At 36.7% G+C, this 26922-nt stretch overlaps 2 protein-coding genes across 3 annotated transcripts; both read right to left on the bottom strand.

Annotated features, from left to right (window-relative positions):
• Positions 1-225: 225 nt before the first annotated feature.
• Positions 226-18137, bottom strand: ywhaz (tyrosine 3-monooxygenase/tryptophan 5-monooxygenase activation protein, zeta polypeptide). The gene is made up of 6 exons (XM_082186141.1): positions 17946-18137; positions 11767-12069; positions 8135-8258; positions 3534-3697; positions 3317-3412; positions 226-1246 (listed from the first exon to the last, which is right to left on the bottom strand). The coding sequence occupies exons 2-6, from the start codon at positions 12055-12057 to the stop codon at positions 1187-1189; spliced, it is 735 nt and encodes a 244-aa protein (XP_082042267.1). The 5' UTR covers positions 12058-12069; positions 17946-18137; the 3' UTR covers positions 226-1186.
• Positions 18138-22098: 3961 nt separating this feature from the next.
• On the bottom strand, positions 22099-26289 carry znf706 (zinc finger protein 706). 2 transcript variants are annotated; one of them, XM_082186143.1, is made up of 3 exons: positions 26131-26289; positions 25135-25270; positions 22099-22936 (listed from the first exon to the last, which is right to left on the bottom strand). In XM_082186143.1, the coding sequence occupies exons 2-3, from the start codon at positions 25267-25269 to the stop codon at positions 22841-22843; spliced, it is 231 nt and encodes a 76-aa protein (XP_082042269.1). In that variant the 5' UTR covers position 25270; positions 26131-26289; the 3' UTR covers positions 22099-22840. The 2 variants fall into 2 exon arrangements, with proteins under 2 accessions (XP_082042269.1, XP_082042270.1); XM_082186144.1 differs by lacking the exon at positions 26131-26289 and adding an exon at positions 25917-26073.
• Between the last annotated feature and the right edge of the window lie 633 nt (positions 26290-26922).

Genomic DNA, 26922 nt, shown 5'->3' on the forward strand with positions numbered 1-26922 from the left:
TATGCAGATTTTCAATTTTGGGTAAGTATCCCCGCATCCCCCCTTTTTTGTTTTACTTGAAAATCCTTTTTAATTGTATTTGTGTCCCAGAAACAAACCCCATTTCCCAAGCAAGCACTAAACTAAATGAATATTTCAAGTCCAGAAATAGGATCTTTTGAAAACAGCCAGGTTTCAAAAAACGCCAGACTGAATGCAAGGCAAAAAGAACAAGAGATCATGTGGTTTGTGTTTTATCTGTTTTAATTCCACTAACATGAAATCCAGATCCCTCCGCCCACCCTCCATAACAAATAACAATAATGCTGAGTGTTCTGTATGAAAATTCAAAGACAGTTTCTAGGCAGCCCAATCAGCCAACTCCAGTCACCCTGATTAACTAAAGCCACATGCATTTTAGGCAAGTATCAAAAGAGTAAACAAAACAAACTAAAAACAGATTTAGTAAGTAGTAGTACAAATAAAACAAAACCGAAAATCCTAATAGAAAACGGTATTAATCAGATAAGCACATGAAAAGCGTTACTCCGGTAACAAGACTTTTATATCAAAGTTACAGTATAAGCCATGTGTCAAGTCTTTTTGATCTTAGGTCTGGTTGACAGAGATTGTATGCGTTATTAACCAATGAGAAATCAAACACTTGACAACTGAAGTAGAATGTCTTGCACAAGCCCAATCTGACACAAGTATTCGTTCATACTGACTTTTGGTTTATTTCCCACGATTCTTTAGGAAAATGAAGAATTCAGTCTAAGCCACAAGAAACCCATCACTAATTGCTCCCCTAGCAAACTCACAAACGGTTTCATACTCACTCTCTCTTTCTCTCACATATGCACCTACAACAAAGTTGATGTTGGCTTCATGGTGACTCGCATCAGTGATGCAGAAGCATCCCAGTGAGCATTTTTACATGAACACACATCAAGCCAACAAACTATATTGCGTTCTCCAATCCACAATTAACACATTTTAAAGACAAACAACTGCTGTTTGCCCCCTCCCCCCCTCCCCCAAACAAACACACGTACACAAACACAGTCTTTCCTTCACACTCTCAAATCCAAACACACACACACACACACACACAAATGACGGGCTGGTGAGTATGAAGCTGGAACTGTAAAAGCGTCAGCGTTGTCTCTCGCTGTGCTGACTGAAAAGGTTCTTTGTAGAGTTGGCTTTAGTTTTCCCGGCCCTCCTCTGTGTCCTCACCGTCGGCCTGATTATCAGAGGTCCACAGCTGAAAATCAAAGAGGACACATTTATCCACTTACATTTCGGTATATTTCTGACATCTTAAACACAGAAAATTAAAAGGGTAGAAAGGAGCTTGATACATCTAGGGCTGCATACCTTTTAATTTGCTGATAACTGAGATAATGAAATATTTATTAACACCAATTACAGCTGTAAACTTAAACTGCTAAAGCGCACAGCATATTTTCCTGCACCATTGTTTTTTGTAATGTGGACGTAAGACCAAACCGGCATCTTCCATCGGTGTGTGCACGCATGGAAAGATACAGCCAGGTAAAGTCCCATCACTCTCTGAGAATTATTTCAAGATCTATACAAGGTTAACTTGTATTTGAGCTTTATAATCAGGATCATCAGTAAGTAATATGGAATTGTACATATTTTGGCTGTTCCATTAAGTAACATTTTCAAAAAAGCTATGTGTGTATATGATTTTTTTTTAAATGTCTCGTATCATAAGCTCTGTATTTGAGTTAAATTTGTCAAATTCATTTTCAGATTCAGATCTTAATATTATATTTCTGGAGGATAGTTTGTATAATTTTAATTTTTCTTCCTCATTTTCACCATCAAAACACTTAGGGCCAGATTTACTAAACGGGGTAAATTAGCGTGAGAGTGCAATTCCAAAAAGGCGGCGATGGGAGTGGAAAGTTATGCGCGTATTTTTCTAACGACATGCAAATTAAAAAACACAGACGCTGTCGGATCATTTCCATAATGACCAACACAATCTACCAAGAGCAGCGCAAATTAGTGTCTTGTTTAAGACAAGCTTTTTTAGGTGGTAAATAATGGTGCAAATAACAGTAAATTAGCGCAAACCTTAGTAAATCACCTTGTGTGATTATTTAACCCTTTCGCATGCAAGTTTAAAATATTCTAGCTGACCCCAAAGCGTGAAGGTTTTAAAGGCGACCCTTATTTTAAAACGTTTCACCTTATAATTTCCATGGCGACATGGCATGCTTGTCACGTGACACACCCCAGCCACAATAGTGCAGTATGACAAATGTATTGCTTTTATTTTGTTGTTCCCTTTTTACTCAAAAACTTAACTATATCAGGATTAATCTGATATTCACATTCTCACATGTGTACGTGAATGTGTTTCGTCGTTTAAAAACCTTTATAATGATTATATTAGTGAGACCCATAACGCACAATGGGCGCCGCCATGCTAGTTTACACTGCAGTGCAGAGAATCGGATCTGTCAGATTTACATCAGGTAAATTCACCCTCTACTCCAGAAAAACAAGAAAGTAAGTGACCGGTGAACTGGGAGAAGAATATAGAACACTATATAGTTATCTATACAATGTGTATCTGATATGAATAAAACACTTCGTCATATTGTAATATAAAAGGATTATTATTGTCGCTTCCATAGACACAAACTATAAATGTATTGTTTTGCAAGTACTTGTGTATTTAAATGTCTGAAACCTAAAATAAAGATGATCTGTTTGAAAACACTGAATAGGTGTGATATATGACAAGCACTTTGTGTGTCCGTCTTTTAGAAAGCAAGAACTGCTGTGATTGGCGAACTTTATAGCACCAATTTCAGGAGGGTGGAAAATCGTATTTTACACTGGGGAGCTTTAAGATAGAGTAACCCCTTATATGTGTAAATATCAAGGACATTTTGTTTTTCCATTTCATTAGTCCTTTAAAAGTAGTTCAACTCTGAAAAAAACATGTCTGCTTCCCATTCCATTGAACACCATCTAGCTGTTTTTGAATACAATAGTATCTCACATATGAACAAGCATTTAAGGATTTTCACACTTGAATACCTGCAAAGATTGTACAAGTAAAACAAATAAACTTGCTATATTGTACTAATTGAGACATTTCTAATGAATGCCCAATCTGTATGAGTTTTTTACTGATTCCTATAATGATTACAATGATATTATAATACGTCATTTTTAATTAGGTGAGGGTTAAATGCTAGCAAAATCAGTTATCTGCATTATTATCAGTCAAGAAATTCTCAGTTCGTCACATATATTCTCACTGGGTTAATATCACAAAACAAGAACTCACTGTCAGATTGTCTCTAAGTAGCTGCATGATGAGTGTGCTGTCTTTATACGAATCTTCAGTTAACTGGTCCAGCTCAGCAATGGCATCATCGAAAGCCTAGATAAAAACAGATACATGGATAAATAAATAATACTAAGCATTACATTAATTCAACACAAAAGCTCAAGGGGCATTATTCTGTGTATGAGCTTTGAGTTTCATGAGCATCCATTCTAACCTTCTTGGCCAGTTCACAGGCCTGCTCTGGAGAGTTCAGGATCTCATAATAAAAGACTGAAAAATTGAGAGCCAGGCCCAGGCGGATGGGATGAGTGGGCTGCATGTTGTCTTTGCTGATGTCAAAGGCGGCCTGGTACCCTTCCTGAGACTTCTGGATGATGTCTGTAAACAAACACAAAAATTATTTATGCAAGAATCATTTCATACTTTCCTACAAAACAGAACAAATTAAGGCCAACAATATACAACAATATACACTACCACTCAAAAGTTTGGAGTTAATTATTTTTTTTTTTTTAAAGAAATTAATGTTTATTCAGCAAGGTCAAAGACAGTTAAGACATTTATAATATTACAATAGATTTCTATTTCAAATAAAGCCTGTTCTTTTAAACTTTCTATTCATCAAAGAATCCTAAAAAAAAATCATCACAAGTTTCCACAAAAATATTGAGCAGCCCGACAATTTTCAACATTGATAATAATAAGAAATGTTTCTTGAACAGCAAATTAGAATGATTTCTGAAGGATCATGTGACACCGAAGACAGGAGTGATAATGCTGAAAATTCGGTTGACATCACAGGAATACATTATATATTAAAATATATTAAAACAGAAAAGTCATATTAAATTGTAATATTTCACAATATCAAATAAATACATCCTTGGTGATCATAAGAGTAGTGCATGTAAAATATTAATTTATTCTTAAGGATTTGCTGAAGCGGATTTAAATGTGCTTTTTATTTGGCCAGTGTCCTAAAGACAGTTTCACGCCCTCTCCTTGGCCTTGTGTATGAGACCATTAAAACAGACGTTTTAACATTTTGTTCATATAGTCAATATAGTTCACTTGCGGTTGCCTGTATTGATCTGTGCTCAGAGAGAAATACATAAATATTTGAAGATAGCCAGCTCTGTAAAAGTGTTTCACACACCGTGCCTGATGAGCAGTAGTAATTGTTCATTTGAAGAGCTTTAGGAGACAGTGACCAAGCGGTGCATATATTAAACCCACCCGCAGGAGGTTCTGCCTACTGCCGACACCCAGCTGGACAACACACATAAGCCAGATGCTGTTGCCATGACGATGATTATGCAGCCCATCATACTGACAGTAGTAGGTCAGCGGATGCTTAAGCTCAAATAGATCAGCGATATTCTTTCCTCTCTCGTAAGAATCTATAAAAAACCTGCAGCTTAACTGTAATACTATATAAACATAGACTGATCTAGGATCTGCTGCACAGTCTGGTCCTGTCGTTTCCACAGATGGCAGCTTCAGTCAGATCATTCACTCCTGTGCTGCCATAGAAACACACCAGGCTCTTAAAAATTCATCAAACCCTGCAGGGAGAAGAAGCAGCCCTAATAACCTCGTGCATCTATCGGAAAGAGTGAATTATTACTTCCACTGACATACTCAGCCAAGGACCACATGTGAAGAGAAATCACTCAATAGCCTCATTAATGAAATGAAAGAAGGTGGAGCAGGATTGTGCTGCAGTGTTTCCTGCAACAATACTGAGGAAAGGCACTGCAGCGCTCCTGAATCTGGAGCTGCAGTAACAATAAACATTTGCACGGTCCTTGCTGGATGCACACAAAAATCAACAACTGCAACTTGCTGCCCAATTCACAACCAAATCACTAGATTGGGCTAGTTTTTTGTAATAAAGTAGAGATATTAGCTACAGTGAGGATAGGCACAGGAGGCAGAAAACGTCACACTGGACGTTCTCAAATTAATCTGCAAGCAGCTTGTGTCTCAAGAGCTTTATGAACTAGGACACAAGACCTTCAGATCTAAACCTCCATCCTTCATTTCCAAATATATAATTAATGAAAACTCTGAGTCTGTGGCTACTTCATGTGATTCTATCTCTATGAAGAGTGTTAACTGACTGACCCCTTGAGTTCAAAAGCAACAAACACGATCAGGTAGTGGTTTTAAGGAAACCTCACACTCTCTTCCAAACTGTTGCTAAGCTAACAGCTCACTCTTCTAATAAGCACAAAAATGCACATATATTTGGATAAAGAGCATTTTTAATAAGATGGGGTTTTTTCAATCAATTCTTTAAAGTATCTAATAAGGCATTTATAATTGAGATACTTGGCTTAAAGAGGTCAAATGATGCTTTTTTTTAAAGTTCATTATTTTGATTATTAGGTGTAATAGAATAGGTTAACAAGCTTTAAATGTTCAAAGCACATAATTTTTCACATACTGTACATTATTGGAGCTCCTCTATTCCCAGTGTCTTAAACGCGCTGATTTCTAGAAAGCCCCTCCTCTGATTGGCTAGGTTACCTAGTGCGTTGTGATTGGCCAAACACCTCAAGCGTGTCGAAAATGTAACGCCCCTTACCATAATCGCGAGCTTCAGCTTCCAAGGCTTCTAATTAGGGGTGCAACGGATCGTAGTTGATCCGTACGAACCAGGCCCCAAGGTACAGAAATGTGATTTTCAGATTAATTGCATTTAACCATTATATAGTGAAAGTTTATTATTTCTAAGTTTCTAAGTCTTGCCAATTTAAACCATTTTTAAACCATTCAAATGCAAGAAGAGGCAAAAGAGATCTTGATTCACATTAAATTTCTCTACCTGAATACTACTAATATATTTGTAACTAACTATTTGTAAATGTTCTATTCTATTGTCTGTTCATTTGTCTTTAATAATGTTTGAACTTTATTAGGAGTTTTTGCTGTGGTATCAAAGCATTTAAAGTATTCTTTAAGTGATAAATGGGAAGCAAAGTTATATTTTATGCTGCAATAGATGTTGGCTAAAACAAGGTATTGGGTATAAGCTGCATCATTTTGCTGCATAGTGTTAGAAGCAGCCTTCGTGTTGGCGTGCCTATGATTTCTCTAGGTAGGCAGCTGGAGAGTTTGGAGCAGAGCCAGTATATTAGCTCAAGGACAAACAAATGAGTAAAACAAGGTATTAAATTCACTACAAGAGTTATATTGGCAGTTATGCAAGACTCTTCATGGGGACACTATAGGTCTGTTCCAAAACCTAGTGGGCTGTCAATAAGGACGGCATTTTAAGGCATCATTGGCTCGTCCCTGATAAAAGGCTCTTAAAAAATACCCTAAAAAAATATAGATTTCTCGATTTTAATTGATTCTCATTTTTAGGAACCAATATAGATTCTTAAATCCCAAGAATCGATGTTTTAGTCTATGCTGTTTTCAGTTGATAAATGAACATTGTAACGTGCTTCCCATCCCCTTTGTTTGTGCTTTGTTACTTTTGATATGAAAAGACTGTTATATGAAAATGTATCAAATTCTGTCCATTTCATTATGAAAATCAAACAATAAATACAGTTTTGGCACACTTTAATGTGGCGTGACAGATTGCTGTTACCGCCTCAGATCAAGCGAACCGCTTGTGAACTGATCATCTCTTCCGCTTTACTACTAGTTACAGCACGAAATAAACATGAATCCACATCAGACAATACCGGAAAAAAATACCGTACAACTTATCGAAATCCGTATCCTCTCATGTAATCGCTCAATCAGTGTTTCAACCACAGGAAGACATCAATAAAACAGACTGTAAACAATGTCACAATGTTAAACTTACCTCAGAAAAGCCATTCAGTGACCATAAACTCATTAGTCAGCTAGAAAAGTGAACTCTAGAGGAGCATTTTTCTAAATATATGCATTATTACATATTCATTATATTTGTTTACTATTCTTTAATATTTAATGCATGTTTGAATAAATAATTTATATGTTAATATTTTAAAAAGTATTGGAGTAGAAACATAATTATGTAATAATAAAGTTTATAGCAAATTATAGCATTATTATAAAAACTCTCTTGTGTGTAATTTAAGAGTTTAACCAGTTAATTTTAATCTTCAATATTATAGTAATACAGTCCCAACTGACTCCCTATATAGTTTACAGAATTAATTGAGATTTTTTTTCCCAGAGAAAATCTGCCATGTACCGTCCCAGATATATATCCAAATGAATCGATATTGAATCGAATCAAAAACTAATCAAATAATTTGTATCAATGCCCAGCCCTAATTAACATTATGCCATTTTCTAAGATCTCATTTATCCAAAATCTAAAGACATATGGATTTATAAACTGTAAAATAAAATGAGTTGACCAAAAGTTAATTCTAAACATATTTCATTCAGTACTGAAAAGTATTGAGTATTTTATTGAACCCTGGTATTTGCCATGTATTTCTTGTTGCATTGTGTTTACTTAATATTGTATACCTGTAAGTATTGTAAGTGTGGCTTCCATTCTGAGCCTTAAACAATTTCTGTTTTAAAAGATTTTGTGCAACATTCCCTCAATAATCAGCCATTCAGGGTGTGGAAGCACACGTAAAGACCTGTTCCACTGGTAGTTAACAAAACCCCCAAAAATCTGCATGTGTGTGATGGAAGTGTGGCTGCACAACTTTCACGTTCAGAGACCATGTTGAACATCAAAGACCATCTAATATTTGGATCTGTTTCTCAAATGAAAATAAATTATACTAAGAAAAGACAAATGTGCATCTTGTACAAATCTTATATAAATGTTGTTTGAGAGAAACTCACTGGCTTTCTCGTCTCCTGTGGCGACCTCTGCCAGGTAGCGGTAATAGTCTCCCTTCATCTTCAGGTAGAACACCTGGCTCTCTGCTGGAGAAGTGCTGCGGATCAGAAACTTGTCCAGGAGATGCTGCGGATGAGAGACACATGAACCTGAACACGCAGTCCAAGACAGTAACGTTTCTAACGGTCTACTTTTCCAGCGAACATTTTCTAGTAGCAAAGTCATAAACGCAATTGACTGAACGCAAAGTATGAGAAAACAGGTCATTTCAAAAGGGACTTCAGAAAGATTTGCATCATTCACCATCACCCAGGATGAACAAAGATGACGAAACTAAACTGAAAACTGTGTATCCTAGGCACAAGATATGATGAGTTTTCACAGTCCAACCAATGAATACCCATAACATATCAGGATTATCACAGCAAAATAGTAACAATGTAATATTGAGCTTGAAAAACAGCAGAACTAATATGATGCTGAACTCACACACTCCTTGTCAGTGAACAAGTACAAGGGTTCCAACTTCCCACACTTTCTGCCCAATGAATGCCCATAATTTTCTTAGAGATTTCCATTTTTATGGAAACACATCAAGATTCATAGCTGCTCAAAATACTTGACTGCAAAACTCTGGAGCGTACTGTCGTATTCTTTGCTTCATAAGTTGTTCCATAAACATTTATGTACAACTTTACTCAGTTGTCCTTGTTTATGCACTGTCAGAAACAGGGGTACAGTAGGAGTCCATTTCTGTCCCCCAACGTACAATCTACACTAACGTACCCCACAGGGCTTATTATTGGACCTCAAGGTACATATATGTACCTTTTTGAGGGTCAAAAAGCATTAAAAGGTACATATGGTGTACTGTTTCTTTTAAAGGTTAAGGTACAATATTGTACCCTTGAGGGTACAGCCCCAGTGACAAGCCATTGTACCCCTAAAGGTACAATTATGTACTTTATTTTCTGAGAGTGTGGCTGTTTGCAATATCTAAATGTTGAACTTTCTTATTCTTTGCAGATGGTGTATCACCGCGAGACTTAAAGCACCACTCAGCCCAACAGATATCTTCACACTTGGTGTGAATAGCTATTAATTTTGCAATACACTTTACATTTTCATTTTGTTCTTGTTGTGAATCATCATTTAAAATTATTCTTTCTTTCCAACACAATTTTGGGAAGAACATTGGGACCATCAGCGAGGTAGTCTCGCGTAGCCAGACCTTCAGACTGACAGCAGAAGGTCTGGACTCTTTAGCAGCTTTCATTGGCCAAGGACCGCCCAGAAGCCGTCTGGCTGACATGTAAAGCAAACAATCACAGTTCGTTTTGTTCCGCGTCATGCTAAGGGGCATGAAAATGTAACGTTGATGTCCCTACAATGACATACCGGTGTGTAAAACTCTTGGACGTATTTTAAAGAGTCTGTGCCGTGAACTTTACATACTTCACATACTTTTGAAAATCCAGCATTTAATTGGTCCTGATAAGCGCTCATTGTCACAGTTGTAAACAGAACGGCTTTCTTCTTCCACAAGCGGGTTTGGCGTCACGGCATCTTTGTTTCCAGATGGACGTTAAAAAACGTGACATATGTCTCCAAGAAATCCTGAAGACGACTTCGAAATCCCTGAAGTGTTTCCAATTTTGTATTTTGCATCAGGTGTTCAGCAAATGGTCCATGGGCGTGACTCACGTCAGAGGCTGAGACTGGTACAAGCACCTCATAACTTCAAGATGGTACTTCATCTCACTATCTAATAGGGCTTGTAATATTTAGAAGAATCAAAAATGTAAGGTTGTTTAGAGGATACAAGATGTAATGTCCAGTAGGTTCTCCCTTTGTAGAAGCCAATTTCAACCCATTACCCTCCTACTGCCAGATTAAACATCACATTCTTGTGGATGCAGTCTAAATAACATCTGGAAAAGGGAAGGAATGTCATAAATGCAAAGCATGACATTCCATGTGTCACCGTTTAAGACACTTCAGGCAAAAATCCAACTAAAACAGGCCGGAGAGGGCATGGTCCTGTCTGATCCGTTAAAGCATTATCCAGTTGCACAGAGTAATTTTCACTTTCAGTTTCCTGAGAGAGAAAACAACTCTTGCAACCAAGAGCTGATTTGGTGATCATTCAAAGAAAATGCTTATTGTTTTGCTTTTCTGGATACAGTTTTGGGCAAAACCAATGACCTCTAGGCCACTGACTGACTGAAAACCTGGAACAATATCAAAAAAAAGTTTGTTCAGCGTGAGCTCTGCATGCTCGCAAATTATTTCGTTATAACCAACAAAGTATACAAATAATGTAAATAAGTGATTTATTGGGCAGAATAGACAGATTTTCTCAGTCAGTGAGCTTGCTCTGCGGCTGAATTGAAGATATAAATGGTATATAACCAATTCATAATTTAAATGAAAGTTTTACTTTTCATGCTGCAAAGTATCGACTTTGCTCCCTCCTTTCCACCTTGCTTTTCAATCGCTTATGAATGCCCATGCGGCCGTACACATTTTACATGCAAATTAGTAGCAATTCTGGTGTGGCGATTGCTTGAATGGTGGGTTCATTATTATTCTTAATAATGTCAGCTCAAGTGTTGTCAAAAGTACAGACTTCGGTACTTAAAAATGTGACGCTTCCGATTGCCTCGGAAGAGGCATTAAAAAAATGTTGACTTCCTAACACCTCCGATTGTCCATCGTGCTCATCGGATATGTCTGTGATTGGCTACAATGATCAACGAACGGGAGCGTTTGAGAGCACACGGAAGTGTTTGAAAGTTGTTGTTTTTAAACGGGAGCGGGAGCTTTTGAAAGCACAAGCAGCCGTCTATCGGCGGACCGGTCCGCCGATAGACGCCTGCTTTCAAACGCTCCCGTGTGTAATCTCTGTAAGTGCTCGGTGAAGAGCGTCATTGAAAGCGCTGATCATTGTAGCCAATCACAAACATATTTGATGAGCGTGTGAGCACAATGGGCAATCAGAGGTGTTTACGATTCTGCTCAACAATTTTTTTAATTTCAGTACCGACTTCGTTACTTTGGGCAACTCTAGTCAGCTCCTCAATCTCGTGACATGATAAATTAAATTGGACTCCTGCTGCTGTTCTGTGTTGCGACTTTAGTTCGGCTCACGCTTCATTGGGGAGACCCGTTCAGTTGATGTAATCGGTGTGCGGCTAAACACTGTGTAACACCGACTATTGCAGCAAGCCTAATGCAATGTTTATTTAACTGAACAATATTTGAAGACTACATGTTAATTATTTATGGATTATTTACTTATTAATTTTCAGATAGTTAAATAAAAACTAAATTACAATAGTTTTTGCTATGGTACCGCAACAGGTACAGAGAACCATGAAATTTGACTGGTATTTGACAGAAATTTTGGTACCGTGATAACCCTATTCGGTTCCAGAGTTATCTTTTTTAGTTTTTTTTTACAAAATTAACACTGGTTCTGAATGAGAATCAGTTCTTTATTTCCAACCCTACTTCTGGTTTATATAAAAAATAAACCTTGCTGACAAGACATTATTCACAATATTCCATTTAAAAAGTCAAGCTCTGTACCTGTTATGATCCTATCATTGGTTCTTTCCCTTTCAAAGCTTACCAGAACGTCTTTGCAGATGGCCTTCAGCTCTGTCTCAATCTTCTCACGGTACTCTTTAGCCATCTGCTGTTTGTCACTGCCCTCGGTTTTCTGCTCGATGCTGGACACTACCCTCCAGGCGGACCGGCGAGCGCCCACAACATTCTTGTAGGCCACAGAGAGCAGGTTTCTCTCCTCATCGGTCAGTTCCTCTCCAAGTTCGGTTACTTGCTTCATGGACTCGGCCATGTCATCATAGCGTTCGGCCTGCTCCGCCAGTTTGGCTCTCTGCACTTGTTGGCTCTTGTCCATGGCTGCTTGGTTCTATAGGAAAAAAAGTTCAATTAAATTACATTTATAATTAGTGATGATATAGTTAGGGAACTAAATTGTTTGTTAATTGGACATCTTGATTGAACAATTAAACCTAGCTTACTTTCAATAAAAAAAGGAACAGAAATGTCCTGAATACAGATCCAACTAGGGGTGTGCGATATGACGATTTTTGATCGTGGACGATTAAAATGTCTCCACGATCTGCTTTTGAAGAAATATCGTAGAATCGTGCATTATATCTGTTCTGGCGCCTCTGTCCCAACATACTGAACAACGCGACGTATATTCACATAAAATGTTAACGCAGCGGAACGGGACACTGCAGTTCACAATTTGCATGTGCTTTAATGCCTTGTCAGTTAAACATTTAATTCGCGTGCTGATGCGCTGTTATAACGTGTGCGTTTCTCAGCGCGTACATGTGAAGCTCACATGCACTAAAAGCCTGTCTACCAGCGCCTTGATACTGGACTAAGTTATCTTTCGAGTCTTATTGTGCTTATACTGTTAAATACACACAAGGTTTACATAAAGTCGGTTATGTCTAAAGTGAAAGCAAACTTGAGAAAATTGAGAGAAAATCTGCTTGTCAAATGCGTGTATATTAGACGGGTCGCATGCAGCTCTTAAAGAGACAGTAGCAATAGTAAAGACACTGCCGCTTGTCCTTAAAGGGATAGTTCACCCAAAAATAAAAATTCTCTCATCATTTACGCACTCTAATGTTGTTCCAAACCTGTTTTAATTTCCTTCTAATAGTTTCTAATATTTTTCTAATATTAATATTTTGAAGAATGTGGCTATCAAAACAGTATAGCTGGTCCCTATTGACTTCCATAGGAGAAAAATATACTATGGTAGTCACTGGGGTATATCAACTGTTTGGTTACCCACATTCTTCCAAATAACTTTTATTTTCAACAGAAGAAAGAAACTTATTCGAGTTTAAAACAACTTGAGAGAGTAATTTATGATCATTTGAATTTATGATAATTTGAATAAAACAACAAAATGCAAAGAGAAAATCACTCACTGCTCTTGACTGATAACTTTAATAGTAGCTTTAATAAGTATCAATGTATAATTTATACAGTGAAGTTTTTGTTTTATTTTCATATTGGTTCATTTAATTACTTTCTTCAATGCTACTGTTAAATACACCTGTAGCTGAAAACGTAAAGCACTGTTTAGCCTATTTAATTTGTATATTAAGTTGTGTATGTGTAATGTGTATCTTTGATCTTAATATTTAATAACAAAGAAAATAATGACAAATATATTTATCTTCGCCCCTGTCTGCCAATTTTTTGTTGTTGTTTTTTTTACCTAAGGCTTTGTTTTTAAAATATGGACATTAGATTGGCTGTAATGCTAAGTCACAAAATAGTAACATAAACCAACATAAAAAGGAATCGTGATAAAATCGTTAATCGTGATTTTCCTGAAAAAAATCGTGATATGATATTTTTGCCATATCGCCCACCCCTAGATCCAACTCTATCATGTTCAATCTTTGGTGGTTTTTGAACTAAAGAGGTAAGAGATTAATTAAGGATTATTCTGATCTGAATGGTAAAATGGCTCCACATTTTCAAATTCCATTAGCAGGAGCCACAATGTCTTACTATTAATCTGAATAAAGGTAAACACTTCTCAACTTTGTTGCATCACCAACATCATTCATCAGGGTTCGAATTTCGGCGCGGGATTGTGGGTATTGCGCATAATTTGAATCATTCCTGCAGGTCTTGCGTTTATAATGCGGGAAATTCCCGCAAACATTCAATAACTCTAGCATGTAGGTTGTATGAGTAAATTACTCCAAACATATCATAAGATCAAATCAGTCATTTAAAAACTTACTGTTGGAAAGGGAGCCCTTTTTAAAAGAGGAGCAAGTGGCGCGGACGGCAGTTTCCACACATTTTTAGACTAAACATGAACGGCCCCTAATGGATCCATGCACTAGCTCTTAAAGTGAGAGTAGCCTAATATGTGTCTGTCATTATTGTAGAGAAAACAACAAAAGATAGTATTCATTTTAATGAATCAGGATTAATAGCCATGTATTCAATTTATACAGGACTATAAGACCTGTTATTTTGCATTTGATTACTTTATTTCTGAATACTAGTGTTAGACCTAAACTTTTCTCTTTTTCATGCATTTATTTGTGCTACTTTTTTCAATTTAATTCAAAGATTGAAATCAAGCTTCCTTTTGTTGTGTACTCTTAAGCAATTTTTTTTAAATAAATAAATACTAAATTAAATTAATAAAAAACAAATACAATGAGTGAGCAAAAATTTAGGTAAATGTAACTTTTTTTAAAATGCCCTCCCCCCTAAAATCCTCCCCATAAGAATCAGCTAGGGTGAAATTTAAGCTTTGTCGGCTTTGTATTTTGCGATCTGGTCTCCCGATTATCAGCGAATTTAACAATATTCCATTAGTTATTCCACTGAACATGGAATCTCTTGTTTCTTTTCCCAAATCTTCACTCACATCTCACCCGGTTTCGCAGGGGATTATAAACGTTTCTTCCTTTGGTTAGCTTTTAATTATGCCTATTATATTCACATTCTTTACTATGGTAAGGTAGAAAAAAAACCCCGCTGTAGGACAGATAGCCTAACTTTTTACTTGCACGCAAAATTCTTTTTAACAGTTTGTGCTTATTAGACTTGGTAAGGCGCGTCAAGTTTATTTGTAAAGCGCGTTTCACACACGCGGGAGACTTTAGTTTCGCTTTCTCTGGCAGCGCAAAATCAAACATAGCCTGAATGTCTTCCCCTTGTGGAAGATATAATTCGTTCTTCAGACCTTCTACAACAAGTAGAAAACATGAAAATATTAGAAAAGAGATGGTCTTTCTCCTGCTCATGTCCCACATCCCTCTCAAAGCGCAGAGCGGTAGGCTTAGGCCATATCACGCGTCTTTGTGTGAAAATATTTTTTTTTTAGTTTTTTTAATATTTAACTTTATATTATTTAAGTTACCATTATTTACTGATATTTATTCCAATGCTTTACAGGCTTTAGTGTGTTGTTTCACTGACAGAAATGCTCAAATAAACATGCATGTCTGTTACGAAATGGATGTTTGAACCTCGTTTATTTTTATTTTTATCCTCCAAAGCTTCGAATATTCGGTGTTGATTACTACCGAAGCGTCGAAGGTCAAAAAAATGGTATTCGGACCAGCCCTACAGATTTGTAAGGTAAATCATTTATAAACCTAGGCCTAGGCTACACCAACACAGGAGAATACATCAATATCTCTGCAAACTGTTCATCACGATTTCAAAATAAAAATTTAAACCCACTCTCTGAGTTTGCATGTTTTGATGTCCACATATTCTTGTTCAAGAAATGACAGTGGCTGTAGCATTTCCATCAGTAAGAAGCGGCCAAATATTAATGCTTAAGTGAACATTTGAATTATATGCAATTTGGCCAATATTAAACAAGGATTTGATCTGTTCTAAAGTGGGACAACACCACCACCAGGCCTATGCTGCCCTTTGCAAGCATTTATTAGAATACATAATGTAGCCTACATAAGATAATCGTCGATATATTATACTGCATTTTAAAAGTGTTCTATAAAACCATGAGATTACTTCCTTTTCTGTACTTTATTTGAACCAAATATTATTGCCTCATTGTTATTACGTATTTATTTAAGTCATTTTAAAGGCTATTGTTTATTGTCCGATTACTCGATTTATCGTCAAAATAATCGACTGATTACTCGATTACCAAAATAGTAGTGACAGCCCTAATCAAAACATTATTTATGCATTTGTAACTGCAGGTTTAATGCATGTCCGTTTCCCCTCTGAGCTGCATTAAAATGTCTGTGTTCATGCATGTAAATAAATGCCACTTCAAATGCAGCTTCTGTGTTTCCTCTGCATTGCAAAGATTAATTTTGTTGATACTGATTTAATTTGATTGGTAACAGCCATGCTGTCTTATTATTCTAATTAAACTGGTTGATTAAATGTAAGAATTTGACACAGAAGATGATACATACATTTAATTAGGTTAAAAGTGGCTTCATAAAGGTAAAAATGCCCATATAAGGTAAAAATCAATCTATTACTAGCACTGACACAGGGAAGAGTTCACTTCTGTGAGCATCACTTTTATGAATTAAGTGAATCGAAGTAGGCATGGTTATAAGCCAATGCTGAAATGTTGAGCTATTATCATGTAAGACTGAAAACTGCCAGAGAAATTAAAAGGCCTTAAAGGGATAGTTCACCCAAAAATGAAAATTATGGCATTATTCACCCTCAAGTTGTTCCAAAACTGTATGAACTTCTTTCTGCTGAGCACAAAATAATATATTTTGAAGAATATGGGTAACCAAACAGTTACCTCATTGACTTCCATAGTATTTTTTTCCCACACTATGGAAATCAATGGGATCCATCAACTGTTTGGCTACCCATATTCTTCAAAATATCTTATTTTGTGTTCAGCAGGACAAAGAAATTCATCAAGATATGGAACAACTTGAGTGAGAGTAAATAGACGACTATCCCTTTAAAGTCAGCACAAAACAGAAGTTGTGATAGTCTTTTCTTCCCTATTGTTTGTGACATATGTTCAATTAAAAAGTCTTCTCGAACAAGAAAAGAAATGTAGGGTGGGACTTGATTTTGTCTATCTGTAATTGATTGGATTGTTGTGGATCGCTATTGCTGTGATCTCATGTGAGTGACAGGTTGTCCCGCCCTCGCGCCGTTGAACACGTCATCAGAGAAGAGCAACTTGTTGTTTCAAGTGGGAGAGGAAATTCCATGATTTATAATAATAATAATAATAATGTGCACAGATAAATCATTTATAGAAAATACTGCAGTATTCCATACAAAACCCCATTTATTTTGCATGGGATATGTGAGAAAAGAGTGAAAAATGCGGACATGACTTCGGCGACCACGCCCAGTGCACACACACCAGCCCAACAGCAAGAAGCGCACAATGTTTAAACAAGACACCTCTATCTATCCATAGGGCTGATATCCAGTCTGATCACGGTCCATCCGGGGATTTATGCGTGCGAACTGCTCCCGCCCAGCGCGCGCGCGTGTCCAACCGAGTGCGTTCCGCTCTTTACCTGACATTACGTTACCTTTCTAGTATCCGCTTTGTCTCAATACGAAACCAATGCTAAACTGGGGTTTTGTTTGCCACATTGTATCTTCCAATGGCCTTTTAGACAATGAGAATATATTAAATTGTGCAGACAAAGAGAAAAACACCTATCATTTCCATAAGCAAATAGCACACGGTCGATACCTTCAACTGACAGGAACTCCAGTAGTAAAGCAATGAGGTAAACGCCCTACTTTTTGCCCAATGTGCCCGACAAGATCTAGCTTGCCAGATGTCCTAGGACTACGCTTGAATGCGATAAATCACAATTTTACACTTATATTCTGAGTCCAGAACATATGAATGATAACAGATGAAGTGAGATTTCTGTGCGGAGGAGGAAGACTCATCCTTCCGTTGTCTGAAAATCTGAAACGGCTTGAAGCACTAAGAGGGATATGCGGAAAACAGCGGTTATTAAGTGACACAACAGCCATGGCTGCGTTAAAATAAGTAACGTTAATTCACAGCGAACTTTTAATTCTGGTAGGATCCGTACAGAACCACGAGTTGTTTCTCAAGCAAAAGCTTTGAAGCATCCCTGTGGCAAGTAACGTTAGCCATTTCTAAACATTTGCTTCGCCTCGAATGATATAAATTGCTCGATTAAAATTTGCAGACGCGGAACAAAGAAATACAGTTCTTATTTATACAACGATACACTGAAGAGTTGAATGAAACGAAAGTAAGCCAACCTGTGAATGAGAGTCCGTCTCCGGCTGTACAGTTCAGCTGCCACTCACTGACTGACTGTGGCGCGCAGCACAGCGTTCCCGTGCGATCCACGGGGTTTCCGTCCCACTCATGCGCTGCTGGAGCAGGGACTGGGCAGGGGCCATGACGTCAACCGCTGCCAAGGCAACCGGATTTTTGATTGGCGTGCGCTGCTATGGCTGCAAGGAGAACCTGGAGCGTTTGATTCTGAGATGAATCTAAATGAGGAGAATGATTTTAAATTAACCCTATAAACCTGATATATGAAATAGTCTTTTTGAAATTAAATAGTTCACAAAAAAATAAATAAAATAAAAATAAAAAACAAGTTTGCATATGTGTTTTATAACATATTTGATACATCAGGCTTTTGTGTAGGCTATCTAAATTGTTTGGCTTTTATGGCCCATGTAGTATGATATAATGAGAATAAAAATAAAATGAAGCTCATACTTGAGAAGGAAAAAAACAGAGGCCCAATCTGAGCAAAAATATGCATATAAAATGAAATTCTGAAAGCTAATGTAATAAATGTTTTAAAACATAAAAATGTACACTAAATGCATATATATATCAGTTGTCTATCTCCCAATAATACGTCTTAGTAAAATTATATTTAAATACTTAGTTTTATGATCAAACATTAGCAAAACATTAGTCTATCATTTAAAGAAATACAATTGATGATTGAGAGATGAACAAATAAATGTTCCTCAAAAGCCTGATGTATCATAGGCTATATTTGATTCATTTTTCTTTAAAAATGTATGGATAATCATGCAAGTAAACCTAAGTTGCTTCAGTCCAGAAAATGTTCATGTTGAAATATTACTAACAATGGAAGTTGTTTAGTTCATAAAAATGTATAAAGATATGTGATATTGATATTTTGATTATGATGATAATTTAGAGGCATTCACGTATCAAATATGATATAGGGTTCATAGGGTGAATATGTAATTTATGCCTTCAACACATTAATTAATCACAAGAAAATATGAATATATTATTATTAATATTTACAACAAAATATATTAATATAATTATTTACTCCTCCCAAAAAATTTAAATATAAGAATTCCCCCCCAAAAATACAAAAAATCTAAATGGTATATTATGATCATACACATTCAAATGAACCCCCCCCCCCCCCCCCCCCCCCCCAAAAAGTTAAACTTTATTTATTTCAGTTGACTTTTTTATGGTTTTATAATAGCCCTGATTATATGTTTATTTGTATAATAAATGGCTTCTGTCCACTATAGTGGAAGTTTATTAAAGTTTGTTAATGAAACTAGTGTATTACTCTGTTTAGATGTATTTGACTTACATGGCATGTATTGCTTAATTGTCTTGCATATACAACTTCTGTTTCGCTGTACTTGGGTTAGTCATAATGCAGCACAATAGTTGACTCAGAGGACATTGATGTGTCAGACATCATGCTTGCTAGACTATGCTAGACACTGTCTGGTATAAATACCATTAAGCACAGAGTCTGACTGAGGAAGGAAGACAACATTGTCTGATCTGATACATGGTCTGAACACACTGTTAGAGCAGCTCGCCCTCTAAACTGGAGCAGAGGAACGAGATATTAATAAAAGCAGAATCTCAATTATCTTCCATCAAGGACTATAAAGAGAACATGTTCTAATTTTTAATAAGGTCACATTTTCTCGTTGGAAAGTCGTGTTAAGATATTACAACCCAATTTATGACTGTAGCCACGCCAGAATTGTAAGATCTCAATCCTGTTGGGATGGTTTTCAATGTTAAATCAGTGGTGTAATAGTTATATTGTGACTATCTACAGATGATTACTGTTGCTCAAAAATAAGCTATACTTTCTCAAATGTAAGATTTTGACTCATAAGGGATTTTTACCCCACCCACAGCCACACCTACCTCAACATGTTCAGCGGTGATAAACCATCGTTGTCACTGGTGAGTCATTGATGACACAGACTAGAGATTTATCTGAGGTCATTTACACAAATCAGCTCAATCCAGGGACAATTGGTTATAATACACAGTTGTGCATTGCCAACAAAGAAACTAAGATTAATCTCCCGGTTTCCATGATTATACACTAGAGGCACAAATCCCAAAATGTTTGTGTGACATAGCTATATAATGCTTGATAAACTATTACTTAACATCAAATTAACCTACCATGAGAACTAATTTGATAAAAAAAAGTTCCACCTTTAAAATGGCGATTTTGGCGTGTCATACCTCAAAGGTCTTGACCTTTCACAAAAAATCAGTCGAATTGATATTCAATTCAGTGCTGTATAAATCTATTTTCAATCTTAACTACTGTAATTCATCATGTTTTAACAATTTCAGGTCTTAAACTCGCCATGAAAATGTAGGGCGGGACTTGATTTTGTCCATGGTGAACTGATTGGATGGCTGTGGTTTGCTATTGTGAGTGACAGTTTGACCCGCCCTTGCGCCAGTGAACACGCCATCAGAACAGAGATGTCATTGCAAGCGAGGGGAAGTCATTTTGATTAAAGATTAAATAAGGGAAAATACATTTAAAAACAAAAGAAGTGCACAGATAAGTCATTTATCATAAATACTGCAATATTCCATATTAAAAAAATTATATATATACCAATCATTTCCGGTGAGGGTCCTGCTGTATTTCACCTAGTCCTTGTAACTAGCCTTCCCATCAGAATGATTTATTGGAGGGTGTGCCCTGTACGAGAAGAGCAGCCCGACTCGTCTCAACCTGCAGGGCAACTTCCTGTTCTTCCACATAATCATCGACTACCTGCATTCTCCTGAGTGAGAGTGGGACAAATAGGGATTTACTAAGGGGAAAGTATTATTGTTCCCTGAATGTGATAAAAGTACCCTGCAGTTAAATCCCTGAGGTATCTTGCACAAGCAATTACGACAAACTGATTTCCAAAATGATCTTTAAAAAAAAAAAGAAAAAAGAAAAAAAAAAGAATCAATTCTTCTGTTGATCGAACAACATTCTTTTAACTCTGAACTATTTAGTTATTTATTTTATTTAAGTTGCAAATGCATTATTTAATCAAGCAAATGCATTTAAAGGGTTAGTTCACCCCCCAAAAAACACCCATATTCGGAACACAAATGAAGATATTTTTGATGAAATCCGAGAGTTTTCTGACCCCCCATAGACTGCAACGTTATTACCACTTACAAGGCCCAGAAAGGTAGTAAAGACATCATTAAAATAGTCCATGTGACAGTGGTTCAACCTTAATGTAAAAAAAAAAAAAAGTGACAAGAATAATTTTTGTGAGAAAAAATAAATAAAAATAACAACTTTATTGAACAATTTCTTCTCTTCCATGTCAGTCTCCTACACTGTTCACGTTGTGTAAACAGTTGCAGTGTTTCCAGGTTCTACATCAAAATGTTGTCCATGTGAGCACCACGACGCATGCGTGTGATGCTGACGCAGGAGCCAGCCAATACTGAGCCAACGTTATGATGTAGAACCCGGAAACACTGCACTGTTTACACAACGTGAACAGCGTCAGAGACTGACACGGAAGAGAAGAAATTGTTGAATTGTCATTATTGAGTTTTTTTTTTTTTGCACAAAAAGTATTCTCGTCACTTCATAACATTAAGGTTGAACCACTGTAGTCACATGGACTATTTTAACGAAGTCTTTACAACCTTTCTGGGCCTTGAAAGTGGTAATAACGTTGCAGTCTATAGGGGTCAGAAAGCTCCCTGATTTCTTCAAAAATATCTTCATTTGTGTTCCGAATATGAACGAAGGTCTTGAACGACATGAGGGTGAGTAATTAATGACAGAAATTTCATTTTTGGGTGAACCAATAACCCTTTCATTTTCATCTAACAAAAACTGTTTTTAATAGGTTTAATTGTATAAATGCATGTAATAGGTCAAAAAGACTTTAGTCTGATTCTGTTGATATAACCTGGCGTGTTGTTGCCAAGGTAATAATGCATAATAACTGCCCTAGAAACATTTTTCATTGTTGCCACTATAAACTATATATTTTTTCCATTCATACACTAATTTAGATCAAGGTTTTTGAAACCAGCAACACCACTCTCAGAATGGTCAACAATGATTTCAGCAGTTGTGTTGAAGACATGCCTCACAACTTCTTAAACAAAGTTAAATTTTATTAAAGAGATATATTACATTGGTGTGGAAACCAGGTGGCTTGAGCAGGAATATCAAACATTGAGGCGATATTGTTTGAGATAATTCCAAAGAGAAATAAGAAATTCTGCAGCAACATTAAATTAAAAATACAGTTACCTCGGGCACATCCAGTGATTTTACAGAAACGCATTAGATTCCAGTTTTCAGTGTACAGAACCATTTTCGTTTTGGACTACAAGAGTTTCAGTGGAGAGCAAAGTTAGTAAATGAGAAAATTAAGGTAAAAATCCCCAAAAAAATTCGCCCAGGCTAAACGTCAAGTACTGGGAAACTGCTCCCATATCCCATTTGCACTCATCTTATCTAACAAGCAAAAAGCAAATATGTCTGTGACTACCACATTTATAATCAATGGATGAAACTGACTTAATCACTGGTAGTGTTCTGCTAACTTCTCTCAATCTGTTAAATTACGCAAGTAAGATGAGAAAAGAAAGCATGTGAGCGCAGGCTGAGGTAATGCACCGATCTGATCGTAGCCAAGGCAAGTGCTCTGAAACAGTGTCGAGAAGCTAAACATCATCAGTCTTTGATCCACGGGATTCATGTCTGTGGTGAAGGGGAGGATGCATGTATAAAACTCAGGTAAGAGCACTGATCGTGTCCTGCTGAACAAAATTTTTGATCAGGACTCTTATTATGAGATTTTACACAATCAGCCTCCGGTCTCTGGGCCGTTCATGCCTCAACGCCCTCCAGCTCTGGGGGAAGGGGGCTCTTGGGGTGCTTGCTCTCAAAATGTTGCTTGAAGGTCTTGGGATCTGGCATTTGTGACTGCAAAACAAAGAGGTTTCATGGTTTAGTTCATCACATTATGTCTCAAGGAATTTACTGGCTTCATTCTGGTATGAAAAGAACACTTTTCACAACTTCATTATCCAATCAATTCCTGAAGGATAACGGTGAGCGGTTTGACCAAAAATCACATCAAATTTATTATGGCTGCATGATTAATTGTATTTTAATTAATTAACCATCTGTGATATTGACCAGCCAATTTTATCCTGATATTTTTTATTTTTTTAACTTTTGCATTGGTAATGTTTTCATTATTGAGGTTGCCAGATGTTAAATCCCACAATCAGAGCTTTTACTTTATTTATTCTATTTTAATTTATTTACTGTTTTATTTATTACAAATAGTTTCCAAGCAGCTTCACATTAATAAAACAGGGAAATAACAGTGTTAATGTTGTAAAATTAATCAATTATGAAACAAGTTAAATTCTCAATTCAGCTCTACAGAAGACAAGTGTCATTATTAAGACGCTTTAAAAACACTAAAACATACCAAAAAAAAACAAAAAACATGCTGGATGGAAATGCCAAGATGTTCATAAAAAATTTTTGTGCTCAATTAAGGCAGATATATTTTTATTCCATAAGATATATAAGCTAAGCTAAGATGAACACATCTACCGAATAAATCCCTCAATGCGCAACAAAGAACTCACGTGACAACAGTGGATATGATTGGATAACAGGGATAGCCAGCAGACCAATTTTATTGCACAGGATCTTCAAGTTGGTTAGATTTTTCTGAAATGCCTAAGCCTCTGTCATCAGAATGATTTAATATAATAAACTCCAAGAAGTGTCTAACATAATTGCGTTCCCAAACACCAGGCACCCAAACGCAAGATAACACAACAGCTTTTAATTAAGTTTCGTCTGCATGTTCTGAAATGCAAGTCATCTATGATGTAATAAAAAAGAGCCACAGTGTTCTCTTGAACACATGGGATAGAAGCGCAACTTTATTCGCAAATGTTTTATGATATAGGAAAAAAAGAGCCACAGTGGCATTCCCAATTGCAGCCACTTCCATATTTATTACAGATATTTTGCACCAGTTTGCCATGAAATGGCGATTTTGTTCTCTTGAACACATGGGATGGAATCTCTGCTTTATTCACAAATGTTTTATGTGATATTTTGAGCACAAGTTAAATTGTCAACTTTCTATGGAAACATAGCTAATGTCAAAGACAAAGGCGACAGTTGAATGGAACCCAAACTCCATTAAGTGACCGTAAAGAAAACAAATCTTCCCAACTTGGCAACCATGTGCATGTGTGCAAGTGCTAGTGATCTGAAACCACAGACAAACAAACATGTTGAACTTTAGTGATTTACATTGCCAAATTCTGCTCAAATGAAAGTGTATTACAGTCTTTGTTCCTTCACGTGGATGCTTGCACTACAGTACAATGTCGTCGAATATAAAAATGTTAACATCATTTGGAATTGATTTTAGGAATTTCAGTTTTCCCTTTTGGGAGAAGCTTCTTAAGGTTTTGCCAGTTTTCACAATGTCGAGAGCTTGTTGATGTATATGGTAAATAAACCCTGCACATGAGGGGATGTTATCTTGAATTGAGCTTATGTAAAAGTGCAAGAATTCTGATTAAATGTTTGACAAAGCCCTCAAATCTGAACAAATATGACTAAAAATCACAATTATAGTTTTTGAGCAAAATAATTGTATTTATCAGTTGTTTAACCATTAACATGCACCCCTAAACTGTATATCAACAGTTATTTTGGTAATTCTCTACGGTCACTCTGAACATGGTTGCGAACGCCATTTCATTTTGACTTTAAGAAGTTTTATGCCCATGTGTGATTTTCAGTTACTGGTAATTAGTAGGTGTACTGACAAGTCTGATTTGATACCTACAGTGAATAACTTTCACAGTCAGAGACAAGTTCCAACTTGATGACAAAATTTCCCAGCACATCCATCCTCTGTATACACCCATATTTAAAATCAGCTTTATATAGACAACATATCTTTATGCAGGGCAAACATGGGTTCATTCCTTGAGCTATGTTCAGTAAAAGTGCATGAAGTTTTATTCAAAAAACATTAAAACAATAGAATTTATACAAGCTGGTATTGAAATTTGGTTGAAAAGAACCTCCAAAGATGATCTGTGGGGTAAAAATAACGTGCTTTAATTGCCACTGACCCTGCAGACGCCACATGTGAACACCAGTGCCGCTTTCGCCGCGGTCTTCTGGTCGTGGCCTTTGGATTTCTTGATCTCAGCCTGCTTCTTGGCGTTTTTCTGCTGAGACTGGATTTTCTGGTGTCCACGCGCCATGCTGTTGGATTGATGACACAATGACATCAACAACATGCAGAGACTGAAACGGTATCACTCAAATAGACAAAGTCAAAAGATTTACATACGCAGCTATCAAGAACAAACAAGAAACAGAAACAATTGCAAAACATTAGTGTTTGTGTGCTAGTCTTCTATAAACAATCAAAATTCCACAATTTATTGTGCTAATTAAAATGCTGTCTGATAAAACTCCCCCAAGACTGTGTCCTTATAGAGGACACATGATATCAGAGATTTTACTAAGTTAGTGTACACCATGTTCTGCCTTTGGCTCAGTTTAAACCAATAACAATGTCAGGAGGCAGCTAATGTTGCTGTTTGAAACAAAAATCCCACAGTGAACAAGGTTACAGGAGATATTACATATTAAAGGAGAATAATATCTCTAATTAACAACTATTACAGCATTTTTTTTAAACCACAAATAATATGTCAATACACAATAATGGAGAGTTTTACAGTTCAATGTTAGCAGTTTATGAGCTAGCTGTCAATGCAATTGAGGCTCGATAGCCCATTAGCTTGACTTTTAGCACTATTTCATACAACACCGTCGATTAGCCAGACTATAAAAGGACATTCAGGGGCTAAAAACTAAATATTAGATGTAAAACCTCGCATACCGTAAGAGTTGAGGTAGATTAGTGAGCGGAGATACTGGGCTTGGTTAACGACACCATATGGTTAGCCAGCTAGCATGCTAAACAGACTAACAAAACCAAATCTTTCGACACAGCTAACGTTACACACGAATACTCACGCAAACCACGTGCATACGGGTTATTAAAATATTACTATATATTATTTTCTATCCATAACTAAATACTATGAGCATACCTGGCGAACAGATAGGATCCGTAGGCAGCTACAGGCTTGTACTCCCGCACGCTTTTGACAGCTGTGCTCTTCCCAGAGCTACTCTCATGTAATTCCTGCACTGACCACAACGACACTGAGCGCTAGAGAGCGACATGCGCGCTAAGGGACTGGAGGAACGGTCTGGTGGAACGGTCAAAGCCGTAAGAGCGTCTGCTTGTAAGACGCATGTTACATGATGTATGAATATCTATATATGCAGTAGACTTCAGCAGATGATTTTGCTAAACTAACACGATACAGCAAGACGAAGGCGTCAGCTAACACGGCACAAGTAAAAACATTAAAAAGTCCCATAGTAAAAAAAAAAATTTAGTTAATAAAAAAACACAGACAAACACATTCTCACCAGTGAAAGGTTATCCAATTTCTTTGGGAAATCTCGATGGTTTCACAATCAAAAGTCGCGGAATGTTGTGGCATAATTGATTCTTACTGAGAGTGACGACACGCTGAGCGTTCCAATATGGTGGGCGCGCCGAAGTGTCTGGAGGTAAATCTACCTTACCTCACATGGAACTACCTGAAAGATATCACTAAAATAACAGTGCTGAGAAATCACATCTATCTTTTGTGACTGCACGTGGCTCTGTGACAACAAACAAACAAAAACAACAACAAAAAACGAGCGGGGGAGCGGCCCACCATTTTTAAGTTATTTATTTATTTATTTATTATCAGAAACGCTATCTAGCTGTTAATCATTTTTAAATCAAAACTTTAAAAGTATTTTTAATTCAAACAACCTATACA

Source organism: Leuciscus leuciscus (genome assembly GCF_965113295.1).
Source record: "Leuciscus leuciscus genome assembly, chromosome: 12".
NCBI lineage: Eukaryota > Metazoa > Chordata > Actinopteri > Cypriniformes > Leuciscidae > Leuciscus > Leuciscus leuciscus.

What these genes read in the sequence shown, in the direction of transcription:
- ywhaz (XM_082186141.1), bottom strand. Translation starts at nt 12,057, where the DNA reads ATGGACAAGAGCCAACAAGTGCAGAGAGCCAAACTGGCGGAGCAGGCC. An exon ending in CCTGTGAACTGGCCAAGAAG is followed by an intron (nt 3,413 to 3,533) that starts GTTAGAATGGAT and finishes GTTTTTATCTAG; the next exon opens with GCTTTCGATGATGCCATTGC. An exon ending in TACTTAGAGACAATCTGACA is followed by an intron (nt 1,247 to 3,316) that starts GTGAGTTCTTGT and finishes TTTGATTTTCAG; the next exon opens with CTGTGGACCTCTGATAATCA.
- znf706 (XM_082186143.1), bottom strand. Translation starts at nt 25,269, where the DNA reads ATGGCGCGTGGACACCAGAAAATCCAGTCTCAGCAGAAAAACGCCAAG. An exon ending in TCACATGTGGCGTCTGCAGG is followed by an intron (nt 22,937 to 25,134) that starts GTCAGTGGCAAT and finishes TTTGTTTTGCAG; the next exon opens with TCACAAATGCCAGATCCCAA.